The sequence below is a fragment of the Erinaceus europaeus genome, chromosome 12, assembly GCF_950295315.1.
Source record: "Erinaceus europaeus chromosome 12, mEriEur2.1, whole genome shotgun sequence".
Lineage (NCBI taxonomy): Eukaryota > Metazoa > Chordata > Mammalia > Eulipotyphla > Erinaceidae > Erinaceus > Erinaceus europaeus.
Genome location: NC_080173.1, coordinates 85,423,990 through 85,441,816, shown reverse-complemented (window position 1 = coordinate 85,441,816; position 17,827 = coordinate 85,423,990). Strand labels below are relative to the sequence as shown.

Genomic DNA, 17,827 nt, shown 5'->3' with positions numbered 1-17,827 from the left:
GGCTGGCTCTTCCCTCTCTATCATTTCTCATGAATCAATACATAAAATCTTAAAAAGAAGTTGAGAGGGAGAGGGGAGACAGAGAGGGAGAGAGAAGGAGAGACACCTGCAGACCTGAGTCGCCTCTCATGAAGCGTCCCTGTTGCAGGTGGGGTGCGGGGACTCGAACCCGGGTCCTTGCGCCTAGTGCTAAGCGCGCTTAGCCGAGCGCGCTGCCGCCCGGCCCCGAGAGCAATCACACCTTTCGAGTGACGCGGCTGGAGGCAGGCCCGCCCGAGAGGGCTGCGCCGTCGGGCTGCGCCGTCGGGCTGCGCGGGGCCATCCTGCGGCCGGGGGGAGGCGCTGCGGGCAGGCCCGGCTCGAGGGTGCAGGCGAGCCCCGCGGCTGTCCGCCAGAACGGTGCCTGCCCGGGCCCCCAACGCGGGTCGTCAGGGGCAACCTGCGAGCGGGGCGCCCCGCCCTCGGTGCGGAGAACAGGTGGCGGTTGAGGCGCCACCAGCCCGTTTGATTTGCCGCGGCCGGTGGAAAAGGGAGGAGGGGGAGGGGCGACGGGCCGTCGACCAATAGGCTGAGCCAGGCGCGGTCACGTGGCGGCGTCGGGGCTCGCCCCCTGGTGTACTTACGAGAGCGCGGGCTGAGGCCTCGGCCTCCGCTCGAAGTCCGGGAGGCGGGGCTGCTGTGCCGGCCCGGGGTCCGCTCCTCTGGGATTGGCCCGCGGTCGGGGGCGGGGCCAGCGCGCGCCGCGGTTGCGGCCTGCGATTGGCCGGGGCTCGGGACCGGCTGCCGGCGTGCGGGCCTGGCTCGGGGCGCGAGGACCGAGCGGGGCGGCGGGGTCGCGAGCCGGGGGGAGGGGCCGGGGCGGTGGCGGCGGAGGAGGTGGCGGTGGCGGCGGCGGGGGCCGGTACTGGACCCGGCGGGATGAGCGAGGCGGAGGCGGCAGCGGTGGCGACAGCGACCCCCGCGGCGACGGTGCCCGCGACGGCTGCGGGGGTGGTCGCGGTGGTGGTGCCGGTGCCCGCGGGGGAACCACCGAAAGCAAGCGGCGGGGCGGGCGGCGGCGGGGCGGGCGGCGGCGGGGTCGGAGCCGCCTCGGGCCCCGCTGCTGGGACCCCCCCTGGGCCGGGCGCCCGCACCCCTGGCACCCCGGCGACGGCGGCCTCGGGGACCCCCGCGCCCCCGGCCCGGAGCCAGGCGGACAAACCGGTGCTGGGTGAGGGGGGGCCCCGGAGGGGGGCTGGGGACCCCGGGACCAAAGGGGGTTCCCGGGGGCGGGTGGGTGGAGCCCGGGGACTCCGGGTGACAGGTGAGGCGCCCTCAGGTGTGTCGGGGGAGGGACTGGTGGGCCAGGTGAGTACCCGGGTTCAGGGCAAGCGCCGGAACCGGAACCGGAACCTGAACCTGAAAGGGCGTTCGCGGCCCACTGTTGCAAGCACTTGCTTTCTGGTGGAGCTGAGCGTAGCAAAGCCTGGGGAGAAACAACCTGGTGGGCTTGACGTTTGAGCTGAAGAGGTGACACAGAGAAAGTTGGCTCGGGTTACTGGAGCGCCTAGACACTGAGTCCCGACTCCATCTCTCCCCCCCACCCTCAACCCCCCGTCTTGCTGCCCCCGCATCTCCGCCTGGCAGCTATCCAAGTCCTGGGCACTGTCAAGTGGTTCAACGTCCGGAATGGTTACGGATTCATCAACAGGTATCCGAGGAGCTCAGGGAGGGGGTGGAGTGGAGGTCTCGTGCACTGGCCTGTGGCCCAGCACCTTCCCCACCTCGCCTCTGCCCCCGCCGAGGCACATGGCCGCAGCAGCCAGCTGGTGCCGCTTGAAAGTCTTTAAGCGCCGCGCCAAGGTGGGCAGAATGAAGGCTCCTCCGCATCTTCCAAGGGCAGCCAGCAGTGGGTTAATGATCTCGGAACTTGGCAAACCTGATTCTGACCCTCCGGGCCTGTCCCCGGCTGTCCCCGGCAGCCTCACCTCCCTTCTGGTTTAGCCTGCCACGCCTTGGGGGCAGAATGTACCTGTGCTGTCTGCCCTCGGGGCTCCCCCAGCTGGAATCCTTGCTCATTTCCTATTTTGGGCAGGCACATAGCACCCTCGTAACTCATCTCCCTCGGGAGCGCTGCTGGCTCCTATGACTGCCCCACCTGACGGGGCCATCTGGGTGGGCGGGAAGGGGGCGTCTAGGCAGAGGCAGCCCTGTCCCCCAGCCCCGTCCCCCAGCACCGCGAGCCGGGGCTCCCCCAGTGGGCTCTTCCCCAGCCTGGGCACCCTGCCCGGCCCAGCCCTCCCGGGAGGCCCTGATTCCCTCTGAACAGGCTAACCTTTGTGCAGATTCAAGTGCCTTCAAGGGAAGGGTCTCTTGTGTTCCCAAAACTTAGGGCTCCTTAAAGGTCTTGAAGGGAAAGCCTTCCCCTTTTCTTCTCCCCTCTGACCACTGGGGTGCTCACTTAAATGGGCAATAGGCAGGGTGGTAGCAAATGATCTCTCTTGCCCTTGGCCCCTTAGTTGAATGCTAGTCCTGGGGTTCACCTCCAGGCTGAGGGAGAGAATAAAGTGTTGTGGCTGTTTGGAGCAAACACTTATTTAGCATATCATCCCTTCTCAAAGGTATTCTGCACCTCTACCCCGTCCCCACTTTCTCCCTCCTTGAGTACAGAAGGAAGGAGATGGAGTGGAATTTTCCAGCCACCATGGGAGTTGGGGGGGGGGGGTGCAGGCAAGGGACAGTTACGCCCAGCCCAGCACTACCAGGTTCTGAGGTGACCCTGGGATAGAGAGCTCAGCAGGTAAAGAGCTGGCCCCGCTCCTTCAAGGTGCCCTTGCCTCCCCCTGCAGCCTTAAAGCCCAGGACTCACAGGTATGCTTTGTGCCAACTTCTGGGAGCTGCCTTGCAGGCTCTTGTTTCAGTCCTGGGTGTTGTCTACTGTCGACTCCCCAGCAGCTGTAAAAGGCTGGAGCGGATAGACACACTCATCTTTGGAATGGGAGGCTAGGGTGACCTTAGTGGATGAGAGTCCCTGACCAAAGCCACCTCCTAATGACTCATCCTGTTCTGCAGGAATGACACCAAGGAGGATGTCTTTGTTCACCAGGTAAGAACTAGGTTGAGTTTCTGAGGAGAGGATCCCATTTTCTTTAACCAGAGCACCGCTCAATTCTGGCTTATGGTGGTACTGGGGATTGGACCTGGGAGCTCAGAGAGCCTCAGGCACGACAGTTATTTTGAACCCTAACCATTAAGCTGTCTCCACCATCATTCGTGGGCCATACAAAATTATCAACTTAAAAATTAGCACTTAGTGTCACTATATAAGAAACTCTACAGTTGTCTTGGGAGGGCCAGATAAAATGATTTCTTGGCTAGTAGGTCATGTGTTCCCCATCCTTGCTCTAGCCTCTGCCCACCAGGAAATCAGCCCCCTCCTCCCCGGCTGCCCCAGGTGCCTGTCTTAACCACCACTGACCCTGTTTGGGCTGTCTCTAAGAAAGGTACATGCTGTCCTCTGGGCACACAGGCTTCCCACGAACACTCCAGGAGTAAATGCGGGGCACTGTTGAGAAGGCAAGGACACAGGCTAGAATGACCTGACCTGGTGCGCTGGTTTTCAGAGTGTGTGGTCCCCTGCACCAGCAGCATCACCTGACACCCTCTTTCTCTGGGACTTGGGGAAGGGGCCCAGCAATCTGTTCCAACAAGCTCTCCAGGTGATTCTGATGCTCACTAGTTTAGGCTAGTTTAGAGTCACTGTTTTGGTGGAAAGAGCTCATAGTGAGCTCGAGGTAAGAAGCACAATATTGGGCAGGGTAGGTAGCATAATGGTTATGCAAAGAGACTCTCATGCCTGAGACTCCAAAGTCCCAGGTTCAGTCCCCTGCACTACCATAAACCAGAGCTGATCAGTGCTCTGGTAAAAGAAAAAAAGAAGCACTATGTTTTGCCTGCTTTGCGGGGTTTTGTTTCTTAAACTAGAGCACTACTCAGCTCTGGTTATGGTGTGGGGGATTGAACCTGGGACTTTGGTGCCTCAGGGATGAGAGTCTCTTTGCATAACCATTATGCTACCTACCCCTTCCTCCCCCCCTTACCTGCTTTGCATCTTAGACTGTTTCTGCTTTCTACTTAGCTTTTGAGTTGATGTTTCTTGCCTCCCTTTTTAAATTTCCTGAGGACCAAAGGAAGAAGGGAGTGCTAACTGCACAATTCTTCCTGAGACCCCCTGACTTCCAGCTTTCTTTCTGTACCTTCTCATGCCGGCTTCTAGCTAAAGCCCACAAGTAAAATGTGGGGAAGAAAGAAATTGGGTGGTGATCTCAGCAGGGGTGAGAGAGGCTCCCATCTTGCTGTCCTCACCCTTGTGACCTTTCCCCCAACCAGACAGCTATTAAAAGAAACAACCCCAGGAAGTTTCTGCGCAGCGTTGGAGACGGGGAGACGGTGGAGTTTGATGTCGTGGAAGGAGAGAAGGTTTGGGGGCTGTGGAGGGGCACAGAGTTGACTGAACTTGTGGGAGGATGGCCTGGAGGTGTCTCAGGCTATGGTCCTGAGGCTAGCTCTTGAGACTGGGGGTGGGGCTCACCCAGTCATTGTCTCCTTCCTTAGCCCCCAGCTGCTCTAAGGGCTGTCCTATCACCAGTGACATCTGGGTCTCTCTGAAGTACACCAAGCACTTTGTCTGTTCTCCACAGGGGGCCCCGTCATCAAGGACTGAATCAATCCTCTGGCAAGACAGTTGCTGCCAGGCCTCTTCCTCCATCCCCTCCTCCACTACCAGTCTTAAAGTTGAGAGAGTACAGTAGCATCTATTTCCAAAGGACAAGTTGCAGAGGTGGCTTCTAGAAGGGTCCTAACATATGTCATCCCCCCTTCCCCATGGGGATGCAGGTTGCAGAAGTAGAGCTAAAAGGAAACTGGTGGACTAATGTTCTAGCCAGTCCGGGCATCCTGCACGTCTGTTGTTGGAGTAAATCCTCCCTATTTCCTCCCTGCCTCCTTCCTAGGGTGCAGAAGCTGCTAATGTAACTGGGCCTGGGGGGGTGCCAGTGAAGGGCAGCCGCTATGCCCCCAATCGACGTAGGTTCCGCCGATTCATCCCCCGGCCTCGCCCAGCTGCCCCACCACCCATGGTGGCAGAGGCTCCCTCAGGCGGGACAGAACCAGGCAGTGAAGGGGAGAGGGCTGAAGACTCTGGGCAGCGGCCCAGACGACGGCGCCCACCACCATTCTTCTACCGAAGGCGCTTTGTGCGAGGCCCTCGGCCCCCCAACCAGCAGCAGCCTATAGAGGTAAAGATGGGGAATATGAGAACTGCACTCCAAGTCTGGAGAAAGGAGCTGGAGTTGAGGAAGAGAGAGAGCAGAGGTCCCAGAGGAAGTGATATAGAGGGTTAGGGGGAGCTGTGGACACCTAGCTCACCCAGGCTTTTGTATCCTCCCAGGCCACCGATGGGGTGGAACCCAAAGAGACAGCCCCATTGGAGGGGGACCAACAGCAAGGAGATGAGCGCATCCCCCCACCCAGATTCCGGCCCAGGTACCGAAGGTAAGACTCCTGTGGCACTGTCTTCCCCACCCCATCCCTGTCCCTAGGGGAAGGGGGAAGAGTTCAGCTCTAAGAAAAGCCTGAAGCTAGAAGAGGGGGGAGGGGGATGACTCACTGCTTAGGTGCCTGGAGCACAGTAGGCACCCCTAGAAGTGGGGTGGGGTGGGGAGGCTAGCCCACCTGTTCTGGCAGAGTCCTGGGCAACAGGGGAGGTGGTCCAGGTTCCTTTCTTCCCTCAGAATCTTCCCTTCTACTGCTAGGCCTTTCCGCCCCAGGCCACCCCAACAGCCTACTACAGAAGGTGGGGATGGTGAGACCAAACCCAATCAAGGCCCCACTGATGGTTCCCGGCCTGAACCCCAGCGCCCACGAAACCGCCCCTATTTCCAGCGGCGACGGCAGCAACCTCCTGGACCCAGGCAGTCCACAGCCCCAGAGGTGAGGACCATGGAGCATCTGGTGTGAAAGGGGAGGAAAAAGTTAGATTCAACTTCCGCCTTCTTCTGTCTTTTCTTTTTCCTCTTGCCATCACTGGATCTCCACTACTACAGGCTGACCTTTTCTTTTAAAAAAATTTTTTTATTAGCTTTATTTATTGGATAGAGACAGCCCAGAAATTGAGAGGGAGGGGTGACAGAGAGGGAGAGAGAGAGTCACCTGCAGCCCAGCTTCACCACTCGCCAAGCTTTCCCCCTGCAGGTTTGACCGGGGGCTCAAACCCGGGTCCTTGCACATTGTAACATGTGCGCTCAACCAGGTGTGCCACCCCCCCCCCCCCCGGCCCCTTCAGACTGACTTTTTCAGCTAGACCCAGAGACAGGGTGGCGGGCACCAGAATCCATGACAGAGTGCACTGTCCAACTTAGCTGCCTCGCCCGCCTTTTTCTGTCTCTCATCTTCTCACTCCATTCTTTTGCTGCCCAATCCCCTTCCAGGCAGCCAGTGTAGCAGGGTTCACTCCTGGAGACCTCAGCTCAGCTTGGGGGCCGGCTTGTGGATGTGACTGGGAGGAGCTGATAGGGGAGAGGAATGGAAAGGGAAAAGGTGGGAGGAGACGTTTGAATGGGGAGGTTGTTAAAAAGCAAGTGGGTCTCCATGGACCACCCTTGTTTTGCCTAGACCTCAGCCCCTATCAACAGTGGGGACCCCCCCACCACCATACTGGAGTGATTCCAACTCAAAAGGATACCCAGAGCCACCATCTGGTGAGTGGCTGCTTCTGGGGCAGCCCGCAGGTGGGCAGCCAGGCAGGGGTTGGGGTAGTGGTAGGTTGCAAGTGCTGACTTGCCCATTTCTTTTTCTCTTAGGTATCTGCCAGTTTTTCCAACTGACCTGTACCCTACCCAGCACCCCTCCCCTTTTCCTCTTCAGGACATCTAACACCGGCTTTCGCCCCTTTTCCTTGAGACTCAGGAGGGCCCAAACAACAGCCTTTTGCTTTTTTCCCCCTCTCCCCGACCGAGGGCTGAAGGGAAGGGATCCATCTTTGTCAGAGGCACCAACTCCCACCCCTATATAAGGCTGAGAAGGAAGTAGCCAGCTCTTACCTCCTCCTGGTGGTTTTCCTTTCCCACCCCAGTTTATTTTTTGTTTTCCTCCTACCCCCTACCTCTGAAGCCATTTTATGAACTGTCATGTGCCACCTGAGCCTCCAGTAAAAACAAAAACAGGCTTTCCTGTCGTCTTGGTCTCTGCTTTGTTTCCATTCGGAGAGTTGCTGGCAACTGGCTGGAGCGGGGAGAAGGTGGGGCAGTAGTGGGCAGGCCTGTCTCAGGCTTTTGGATTTGCGACTCATCAGAACAAGTGACTTGACTACTGTGAGTGCCACTTTCCCCGGCTGGAAAATGGGGAGACTCTCCTTTGCAGAACAAGTCTTACGTAAAGTGCCAAGAGAAGTGTCTGGCACTTGTAGCTGCAATTTATTGAGCACTTACTATTAATAGAAGCAGTGACTAGAACTGTAAGGGGGGGCATGCGGGCAGACAGGCAGAGAATTCTTCAGTTTTCAGCTTAAATGGCTGGGAAGGGCGTCGTCATGGTTCCTAGTTCAGCCCATCTTTGAGTGCCTTCACACTAGGACACTGACCTCATACAGTGATTTTTATATCCATATATATACACATATATATACACACACATATACATTTCATACAACAAACCTTCAGTTGCTTCTCCCTACCTTTTTCAAACATATACAAAAAATATTTGAAGGTTTTTAACTTCCTTAAGTTGGGGAAAAGCCTGAGTACAGTGCCCTATCAAGATGGGAGAGGAGAAAAAGGTTTACTTCTCCACACCTTACCCACAGCTTGGCAGCTTTGGGGGACATTCAGGGTAGGACCCATAGCCCTAAGTCTGCAAGTGGGATCCTGCTGCATGCGAGAAGGGCATGTGTTTCCTCTTGCCCAATAAGGTTAAGTGAGAGGACAGCCTGCAGAGAGGGGAGGTTAGACACAGCAGAGCATGTCCTTTGTCCTGCGAGGGTTAACTTAGGAAAGTCCCTCCCCGATTCACCAGATTCACCCGAGTCTGCGGCAAGAGTTCAGAAGTGCCAGATAGTGAGAAGTTAAAGGGGGCAGGACACTGGGTTTCTCTTCTTCAGTCCCGCTCTGAGATTCACTTGAGTCCACTAAAATAGCAGTCCTAGAGTCAACCCCCTTCTATACCCTCTTCTCTAGCAGAAGAGGGGGTGTATTCTGAAGCTAAGACTGGGTAGGATGGGGGGGGGGGGGGATGAGGGAAGAATGGCCCATCCTGTGGCCACAGCCTAACCACAACACATAAATAATCCAAGAGATCACACACAGGGAACGAGGGTCCTCAGACCACCCCTCAGCTTCCCAGTCCCACCAGACTGTAGGGATTTTCTCAGTCTAGAAGGCATGGGGAAGAGAGGGTTAAAGTGCTGTAGAGAAAAAGGGGGCATCTTGGGAGGTGAGAGTACAGGCTCTCCCACCTGGGCCAGCCCCTCAGTCATTCTCCTCTGGCCCTAAGTACTCAAGCTCCGTGCTGGGTTTCACTTCTTGCTCTAAGAGAGAGGGCGTCCGGTGGAAGGCAGCTGAAATCTGGTCAAATGTCCGGCCTCTGGTCTCAGGTACTTTTAAGAAGGTGAAGATGAAGAAGCCAAGCAGGAGGGCCGCAAATAGAAGGAAGACGTAGGGCCCCATAGCATCCTGGGGACAGCAGGAGAGGGGAGGGGTGATTCAGGAGAGCCAGGGACTCAAATTCCTCACAGAGATCCAGGGACACTACGGAAAGCAGACATCTCCTTGGTGGGGTGATGTTAATGACCAGGAGTGAGAATTTAGTGAAAAAAGGATTCCTTAGGGGATGGGTGGTGGTGCACCCATATCTCCCCCAGCCCTTTCTCCCTTGTTCTTTTCTGCTTTCCCTCTCCATTTCCCTCTGTGTCAAATAAAATTAAAAAGAAAAAAAATGTGGTCTGGGAGGTGGCGCAGTGGATAAAGCATCAAACTCTCAAGCATGAGGTCCTGAGTTCAATCCCCAGCAGCACATGGACCAGAGTGATATCTGGCTCTTTCTCTCCTATCCATTCATAAATAAATAAAATTAAAAAGAAAAAAAATTCCTTGAACTTCAACTCTTCCCCTAGTTCTTCACCATCTTTCCCATCCTGAATTACTGCACTCAGTGGATTCCTAGTCATTTGCAGCAAGAATGACATTTATCATTTATTCCCAGTCTGTAGTTATGCCACTAGTTTCTTTTGAAGATAACTGCTGCTATCCTGTCTAGTTAAGCCTCGTTTTCCCCTTTGATTCTAGTGGAGCAGGTGGTCTGTAGGGCCCATCTAGCCCACCACAGTGACCCCCACACTAGTGGGTTGGGGGGGTAGTGGTGTCTCCAACTGAAAAGCAGGTGGCTAGGCTACAAGCTGCCTCCCCTCCTCTGCTCTACAGTGTGGGGTACTGGGACAGAGGCAAAGAGACTTACCGCAACATACTGGAAACACATGCCAATGATGAAATTGCACGTCCAGTTGGAGAAACCAGCCAGGGCCATAGCTGCTGGGCGGGGCCCCTGACTAAAGAGCTCAGCCACGATGAACCAGGGAATGGGGCCAGGGCCAATCTCGAAGAATGCCACAAAGCCGAAGATGGCCACGATGGAAACATAGCTCATGGCAGGAACTCGCTCCTGGGAGCCAGACAGGAAGGGTAAGGAGTTTAGGGTTGGTCTTCCCCAGACTACTGAAATCTACCCCTCCCCGTAGCTCATGGGGGTAGGGGGAGACTCGTTACCCTAGATTAAAACAGTTGCTTCATGCTGATTCAAGACAGAAGGAATATTACAGCCTAAGCTGTTCAATTCCCACTGAGTTCTAAAACTGGGTCCTGGGTCAAGAAGGTGGCTCAGTGATAGAGTGCATGCCTTGCACGTGTGAGTTCAGTATCAATGCCAAGTATAAGTATTACATAAAATGACAATAGTGGGCGGGAGACAGCTCATCTGGTACAGCACATGCTTTCTGTGCATAAAACCCAGGCCCTCATGGAAACATGGACACTTCCTGGGGAAGCGCCATGGATGATGAAACAGTGCTGTGGTGTTTCTCCTCTTTCTCCAGAGAAATAAAGAATTATAAAAAATTATTGGTCCAGAAGGTGGCATAGCAGCTAGAGCTCTGGACTTGCAAGCATAAGGTCCTGAGTTTGATCCCTAGTACTGCTTGATGCTAGCTAGCATGCTACTCTCTATCTCTCAAAGATTTATTATTAAGAATGAGAACCAGAGCGTCACTCTGACATACATGATACGGTGCTATGATCTCTCTCTCTCTTTGTCTCTCTCTCTCTCAATAAATAATAAAAAGAGGGACAGGGAGACAGTTCACCAAGTAGAGGGCAGTTCACCATACTTGAGGACCCAGGTTCAAACTCTCAGTCACCACACTGAAGTATCACACAAAGGGGAAACTTGAACAATGGGTCAGTATGATCTCTCTCCTCTCTTTCTCTCCCTATCACCTTTTTTTTTTTAAATATTTTATTTATTCCCTTTTGTTGCCCTTGTTGTTTTATTGTTGTAGTTATTATTGTTGTTGTTGTTGTATAGGACAGAGAGAAATGGAGAGAGGAGGGGAAGACAGAGAGGAGGAGAGAAAGACAGACACCTGCAGACCTGCTTCACCGCCTGTGAAGCGACTCCCCTGCAGGTGGGGAGCCGGGGTTCGAACCGGGATCCTTATGCCGGTCCTTGTGCTTTGCGCCACCTGCGCTTAATCTGCTGCGCTACAGCCCGACTCCCTCCCTATCACCTTCTATCTTAAAAAACAAAACAAAACAAAAAAACCTGGGAGTTGGGCAGTAACGCAGCTGGTTAAGCGCACATGATGCAAAACCAAGGACACACGTTAAGGATCCTGGATCCCGGTTAGAGCCCACGGCTCCCCACCTGCAGGGGAGTCGCTTCACAAGCGGTGAAGCAAGTCTGCAGGTGTCTCTCTTTCTCTCCCCCTCTCTGTCTTCCCCTCCTCTCTCCATTTCTCTCTGTCCTATCCAACAATGACGGCATCAACAACAACAATAATAACTACAACAGCAATAAACAAGGGCAACAAAAGGCAAAATAAATATAAAAAATGTAAACACACACATGCAAAATCTGCGGGGCCAGGTAATAGCACACCTGGTTAAGCCCATGCATGACAGTGTGCAAGGACCCAGGTTCAAGCCCCTGGTCCCCACCTGCAGAGGGAAAGCTTCACAAATGGTGACATAGAGCTACAGGTGTCTATCTCTTTCCCTATCTCCCCCTCCCTTCTCAATTTCTCTCTGTCTTTATTCAATAATAACTAAATTTTAAAAAAGATTTTAATCTGAGAGTGGTGGTGGAATCCTGCCCAGTGAAGCTCTAGGTAGGTGGATGGGGGGGGGCAGTAATAAAATCAAGCTGGGGGTTCCTGGGAATTGTGAGGAATCATTATCCCTGTGGCTTGACAGTGGCTCTCCTTCCTGGCCACTAGAGTTGAGCTGCAACTTCCATCAGAATGGGTCCTGCTGCAGCTTACCTGGAGACACGGACCAAAGTCCTTGCCCCACAGCCGGCCCCCAGAGCCTCCTGGGGCAGACCCTATGGGCTGAGTTGCGGGCTCCCTTCCCACTGCTGATGCCTCACCAGCAGAAGCAGAGCCACAGTCATCAAGATGGCACAGCCACACATTCCTGCCAGGCCAAGGAGATGGAGCGTCCGGCGTCCAGCCCTTTCCACCAGGAATACCTGTTGGGGGGAGAACCAGGGTCTGGTAGGGGTCTTTCAGAGCACACAAAATGGGAGGCATGTGGGGCAGGGTAAGAAGAGGGTGACCTCCAGGACACCCAGGAATGTGAAACCACTGGTGGGGGTCATTCCAGGAGCCAGTTGTTACCGAAGCCAAAGTGAAGACTGTGTTGACCACACCTGCTCCTATGGTGGCGTAGGCCGGCTGCTCAACTCCTGCTGACTCAAAGATGCTGGTTGAATAATAGAAAACCTACAAGTGAGGGAGAAGAAAAGGAGGTGGCAGGATGGTCCCTTCCTCCCTTACAGCCACACTAAGCTGGAGTGATCTGAGTTGTTTTTATTTTATTATTTTTTTAAAGTAGGAACTGATGATATTACTTAGATCCTGTTAGAAGGGAAGCACTATGACCTTTTAAAATATATTTATGGTTTTGAAATAAATATATATGTATATATATATATATTTATTTATGGGAGTCAGTAGGTAGCACAGCAGGTTAAGTGCACATGGTGTGAAGCACAAGGACCGACATGAGGATCCCGGTTCAAGCCCCCGGCTCCCCACCTGCAGGGGAGTCGCTTCACAAGTGGTGAAGCAGGTCTGCAGGTGTCTATCTTTCTCTCCCCCTCTGTCTTCCCCTCCTCTCTCCATTTCTCTCTGTCCTATCCAACAACAACGACATCAATAACAACAGCAATAATAACTACAACAACAATAAAAAACAATGGCAACAAAAGGGAAAATAAATAATAAAAAACTAAAAAATATATTTCTTTGATAGAAACAGAAATCAAGGAAGAGGGAGATAAGAGAGACAGAGAGACATCTGAAGCACTGCTTCACCTCTTGTAAAACTTCCCTTCTACAGGTAGGGAACAGGGGCTTGAACCCAGATTCTTAGGCATGAAAGTTATATATTTTTTTTCTTTTTTGCCTCCAGGGTTATCGCTGGGGCTCAGTGCCTGCACTGCTCCTAGAGACCCATTTTATCCATTTTTTAATATTTATTTATTCCCTTTTGTTGCCCTTGTTGTTTTATTGTTGTAGTCGTTGGATAGGACAGAGAGAAATCAAGAGAGGAGGGAAAGACAGAGTGGGATAGAAAGATAGACACCTGCAGACCTGTTTCACTGCCTGTGAAGCGACTTCCCTTCAGGTGGGGAGCCAGGGGCTCAAACCGGGATCCGGCATTCTTACGTGGGTCCTTGAGCTTGGCGCCATGTGCGCTTAACTCACTGCACTACCGCCTGACTCCCAATAATTATCTTTTTAAAAATATTGTTTATTATTGGATAGAGACAGAGATGGGAAATTGAGAAGGGAGGGAAAGGAACAGAGGCACTGGGGCATGGGTAGATAGCAGAATGGTTATGCAAAGAGACTCTCATACCCTAGGCTCCAAGGTCCCAGGTTCAATCCCCCACACCACCATAAGCCAGAGTTGAGCAGTGCTCTCTGGTCACTTTCACTCTGTATCTCTTATTCATTAAAAATAAATAAGAAATATTAAAAATAAAAGAAAGAAACAGAGAGACGCCTGAAAGCTTCACCACTCATGAAGCTTTCACCCTGCAGGTGAGGATCAGGGGCTTGAACCAAGGTCCTTGCGCACTGTAGTGTAAGTACTTAACTAGGTTTGCTCTCTTCGCCCTTCCTCCCAGGCTGTTCCCTAATCCTCGCCCTGCCTAGAGGGACCTGCATACGCACCGCATTGATGCCGGAGAGCTGCTGGCTCAGCTGCAGCACAATAGCAATGATGAGGGGCTGCCGTTGGGTACGGCTGCCCAAAAGCTGGAGCAGGGACAATGGCCGCTCACGTTCTAGTTTCCGTTTCTCCTCCTTCAGCTCAGCTAAAGCTCCAGACACATCAGCCCAGCCTGTCAGGCGCTTTAGACCTAGGGGTGAGGAAGGTCAGACCTGAGAGGGCTGGGGTGGGGCCTGAGAGGAGGACTAGTGCTATTGAGACAGGGGTGGATCTCACTCCTTCTGGCAGGCCCCTCCAGGTTCCTGATAATGTAGAGGTAGCGGGGGCTCTCTGGACAGAACGGCAGCAGAATCAGCTGAAGAAGGGCTGGCAGCACTGTGATGCCCAGGAGTAGTGGCCACAGCGTGGTAGTGCCCAGCATGGATTCCAAACCCAATACCTGTGGGGACAGAATGAGAAAGAGGACAGCCATTCAGCCTGTTCCCCAGGGTTCCACCTACCCCTGCCTGGTGCTCCCATGAGTCCAGGCCCAGTCACCTGCGCAATGAGAATGCCGGTGACGATGGCCAGTTGATTGAGTGTCCCCAAGGCACCCCGCAGGTGAGTGGGCGCGATCTCCCCCACATACATGGGCACGAGCCCCGATGTCAGACCTAGGCAGAGAGAAGAAGCCTAAGGGCAGCTGCCCACTCCCAGCCTGATGCCCAGGGATGGTGAAGGAGAGAGCAGGGCACTGGGTGGGATGCCAGTGGATACCTGAGTAGGCACCAATGAGGAACCGTCCAAGAATGAGCATCTCATAGGAGGAAGCAGCTTTGGCCAGGCCCATAAGTGTGCCCCCCAGCACTGCCAAGATGTTGTTGACCAACATTGCCCTCTTCCTGGCAGACAAAGAGTCGAGTTGTGAAGGTTCGAGGCCTCAGTTGTGGCTCCTGTCCCAGTCCCCCACCCCTGCCCTCCAGCCCCATACCTTCCCAGCCATTGAGAGATGATGCCAATGAGGAAGGAGGAGATCATGCCGCCCACAGAAAAGATGGCCACGGAGAGAGCCCAGAGTGTTGTTAGGGTACCTGGTGGGATGGAGCTGGGCCCCTCAGGCCCCTGCCTATCCAGCCATGTTTCATTGTAGCTCTGTTCAATCACCTGGTGGTGGGGAGGGGATGGATAGCATAGGGGGTGATTCCCTGTCAGCCCTTTCATCCCCTCTCTGCTCACCCCTACAGTTTCCTTTCCCTGAGTCTTTGCACCATCATCCTGCCAGCTACAGGCTCCTCCCTTCTTAAAACTAGCTTGTAAATTTATTTATTGGTAGAGACAGAGAAATGGAGAGGGGAGGGGGAGACAGAGAGACACCAGCAGCACTGCTCGACTGCTTGTGAACCTTCCCCCTGCAGGTGGGACCCCCCTCACCTTCTGCGGGGCATTGATGACCCCGATGTTGTAGCCAAACTGAAGGGAACCGAGCACCGCAGAGAAAACAGCAAGGACCAGGGTCCCGGTGACTCGCTGCTGAGGGGGCTCCCCATCCTGGGCAGGCAGAAGCAGGGAGAAGGGAGGTCACATCAATTGTGTGGCTTCTTTCCTTTTTCCAGGAGCCCAATGAGCTTGGGTTTCATCCAGCACTAGAGAAACTGGGCCATATTAGGACTTGCGAGGAGCTCTCAATGTAAACAAAAGCAGGAAGAACCCAATAGGAACCAGGGCCATGAGAGACACAGCTGCACGTTTGAGTCCAACAGGCAAAGGAATGCTCAAGCGCCTAGATCACACAACCCCTGTGACTTTGGGACAGACTTAGCCTTAAGAGACCTGAACTCCAATCTGTGTGACCTTGGACAAGTCATTTCCTCCACCTCTAAACCCAGGTTTCCTTTTCTGTGAGAGAGGGATGATGATCCGGCTTTGCTTAAGCCACCAGTGAAACTGTGAAAATCAAAGTCAAATGTTAACCGTATCCCTGACAGTGATTTTCGGTGGACAAGTTCATTCTCTTCACCAGCCTGTCCTCTTCCCTCCCCTCTGAGCTTTCCTCATCTGGCTCCTGAATACCCCCCCACCCCCACAGGGCCAAGAAGGACAATTCCATAAAGGACACTGAGGTCATTTCTCCTGGCCTATAGCCCTCGAGATGGCCTTCTCCGTCTCCGCCCTGGCCTCCCCTCCCCTCCCCCTCTAAACTCCAAGGGGGGGAGTGGCGCGTTGGCTTTTGCCTGGGAAAGCCATGCCCAGGGGATGGGGGCGGGAAGGTGGTGTGAGGGGCGGTGGCAGTGGTGACTGCTCTCTGGCGGCACAGACTGTCTCCAAGCGGAAACCTGAGCTGAAGGGGGGGGGTGACACTCCCCTCTGCCCCTCCACAGATGATGGGGCCAAGGGAAAGTTCAGCGTCCTGGAGGGTGGCCAGGAGTGGGGGTGGTGGCCCACAGAGAGCCTCCTCCCATGGGAGAAAAATGCCTTAGAGCTTGGACAGCTCCTGGAGGGCAAGACCCCCCCCCCATCTGCCTCCTCAAATGGAATTGAAGACAGGGTGTCCCCGATCCCGTCACAGAGCGCCGTGGACCACGGACTCGCAGATTACAGTGGTGGCCGGTGTCCCCGAACGGTCCCCTGGCCCCGCTCTGCCCCTTGGAGGGATTGGGGCCGCAGTCACGGGTTGTCACTCGGGTATAAATAGCCAATCCCCCGCCCCCTGCCCCCACCCCCGCGCCTGCGCAGGGGCCGCCCCTGCCCCCCACCCAGCCGCGACCCCAGCCCGAGACCCGCGGGCCCCGCGATCGCGTCCCGCCCCAGCGCGCTGAACCTTACTTCTGAGCCGATTTGTTGGAACCCCGACGGCATGTCGTTTCAGGGGCTGGGGGCGCAGGAGCTGCCGTGGGCGGGCGGGGGTTGTCTGCGGCCGCGGCCGGGAAGGCAGAGGAAGGACGCGGGGGGCGACTGGGGACTCGGAGCGATGTGCGAGCGGAGGGCGGGCTGGCGCGACCCACCGCGCCCAGCCAAGGAGTCAGAGAGCGGCGGGGCTCCCGCGGACCTGGCGGAGCCTGGCTTTGAGTGAAAGGACCCGAGGAGCCCCCACTCGAGCCCCCGCCCCACCCCGGGCCACGCCTTTCACAGCACCCATTGGCCAGGAGCCCGCACACCCAGGCCACGCCCCCTCCCAAACCGGGATTCGGCACCGCAGCCAAGTTCTAGGGGCAGCCCCGCGCCTTTGCGCGCGGGCGGGACATATCCCTTAGGCTCACACCCGGGACTGGGAGGCTTTGGGAAAGCCTGGAGGCCACCACCGCGCGGAGGCCCCGCCCACCAGTCCGGGTCTGGGGAGGAAGGACCGATGTCAAGTCCAGCGCGGCCGGACAGCACCGAGAGGACCGACCCCAAGGGACGGGGATACTTGCCGGGGAGAGACCGCGCCGCAGCGGGTGCGCAGGGTGGATGGGGAGCAATGGCCCCAAGTAACCCAGAGCGGTTATTTTTAGTTCCCACGTTGGGAGATGCCAAATGTCAGGTCCCGTGTGTCCTGGCCTGTCCAGAAACGGAGAAGGGGGTGGCGGGGGGGGCGGGGGGAGGAGAAGGGTGATGGAGCCTTAAAGGGTCCCTGACCTGCTTCCCACGAGGAGGGGCCCTGGAGCACAGGAAATCCCGTTCCTAACGGGTCTGGTGATAGTTCTCTTTGTGTGCATGCCTGCTCTGGACACTACTTAGAAAAAAAAAATCGTAACTCTAGTTTTAAAAAATTATTGATGAGAAAAAAATGAGGGAGCATGAGAGAACCAGAACATCACCCTGGCACATGTGGTGTCAGGGATCGAACTCAAATCGAGTAATGAGAGTCCTATGCTTTATCCTCTGCGCCACCTCCCGGCCGCTGGACACTACTGAGCTGGCCCTACCCCAAGCCCATTTCTCACATAGGTCCCTGGAAGTGACAGAGGGACATTTGTCACATCTACTATATCAACTGCCTGAGGTCCCTGAGTCATCAGGCATATGCGTGGCATGGCTTGGGCACGGCTTGGACACGCTCTAGGACACGCTCTCAGGAGGCGGCTGCAGTCATAGCCAGAGAGAAGCAGAAACACTGCGTGAACGAAGAACTTGGGCTCGGAAAGTCGGCCTCTGAAGCACGGGACTATAGTGCCACCTGGAGGGAAAGAGGGGATCCACAGTGGATTGGAGCAAGGTAGTTTGGCCCCGTGGCCCTCTCCATTCTGCCTTCACAAGGCTTCCATAACCTTAGGAGGCTTCAATGACAACCGACCTAGTCTTTCTTGAACTCAAGACCCTAGTGTTCAGTTACCACCTGGAAGGGCAACTGACATGATCAAAATGTCCAAAACTCTTAATTTCCTCAT

At 55.1% G+C, this 17,827-nt stretch overlaps 2 protein-coding genes across 3 annotated transcripts; one reads left to right on the top strand and one right to left on the bottom strand.

Moving 5' to 3' along the window:
• Window positions 1-754: 754 nt before the first annotated feature.
• Window positions 755-7,204, top strand: YBX2 (Y-box binding protein 2). Of its 2 annotated transcripts, none has more exons than XM_007523313.3 (9): window positions 755-1,210; window positions 1,627-1,690; window positions 3,052-3,085; window positions 4,369-4,458; window positions 4,992-5,276; window positions 5,429-5,532; window positions 5,793-5,970; window positions 6,652-6,737; window positions 6,840-7,204. In XM_007523313.3, the coding sequence occupies exons 1-8, from the start codon at window positions 919-921 to the stop codon at window positions 6,700-6,702; spliced, it is 1,098 nt and encodes a 365-aa protein (XP_007523375.2). In that variant the 5' UTR covers window positions 755-918; the 3' UTR covers window positions 6,703-6,737; window positions 6,840-7,204. The 2 variants fall into 2 exon arrangements, with proteins under 2 accessions (XP_007523375.2, XP_060060263.1); XM_060204280.1 differs by having other exon boundaries at window positions 828-1,210; window positions 5,772-5,970.
• Window positions 7,205-7,618: 414 nt separating this feature from the next.
• SLC2A4 (solute carrier family 2 member 4) lies at window positions 7,619-16,859 on the bottom strand. The gene is made up of 11 exons (XM_007521857.3): window positions 16,284-16,859; window positions 14,892-15,008; window positions 14,452-14,624; window positions 14,238-14,362; window positions 14,019-14,134; window positions 13,758-13,920; window positions 13,484-13,671; window positions 11,921-12,025; window positions 11,671-11,772; window positions 9,487-9,690; window positions 7,619-8,705 (listed from the first exon to the last, which is right to left on the bottom strand). The coding sequence occupies exons 1-11, from the start codon at window positions 16,314-16,316 to the stop codon at window positions 8,502-8,504; spliced, it is 1,530 nt and encodes a 509-aa protein (XP_007521919.1). The 5' UTR covers window positions 16,317-16,859; the 3' UTR covers window positions 7,619-8,501.
• Between the last annotated feature and the right edge of the window lie 968 nt (window positions 16,860-17,827).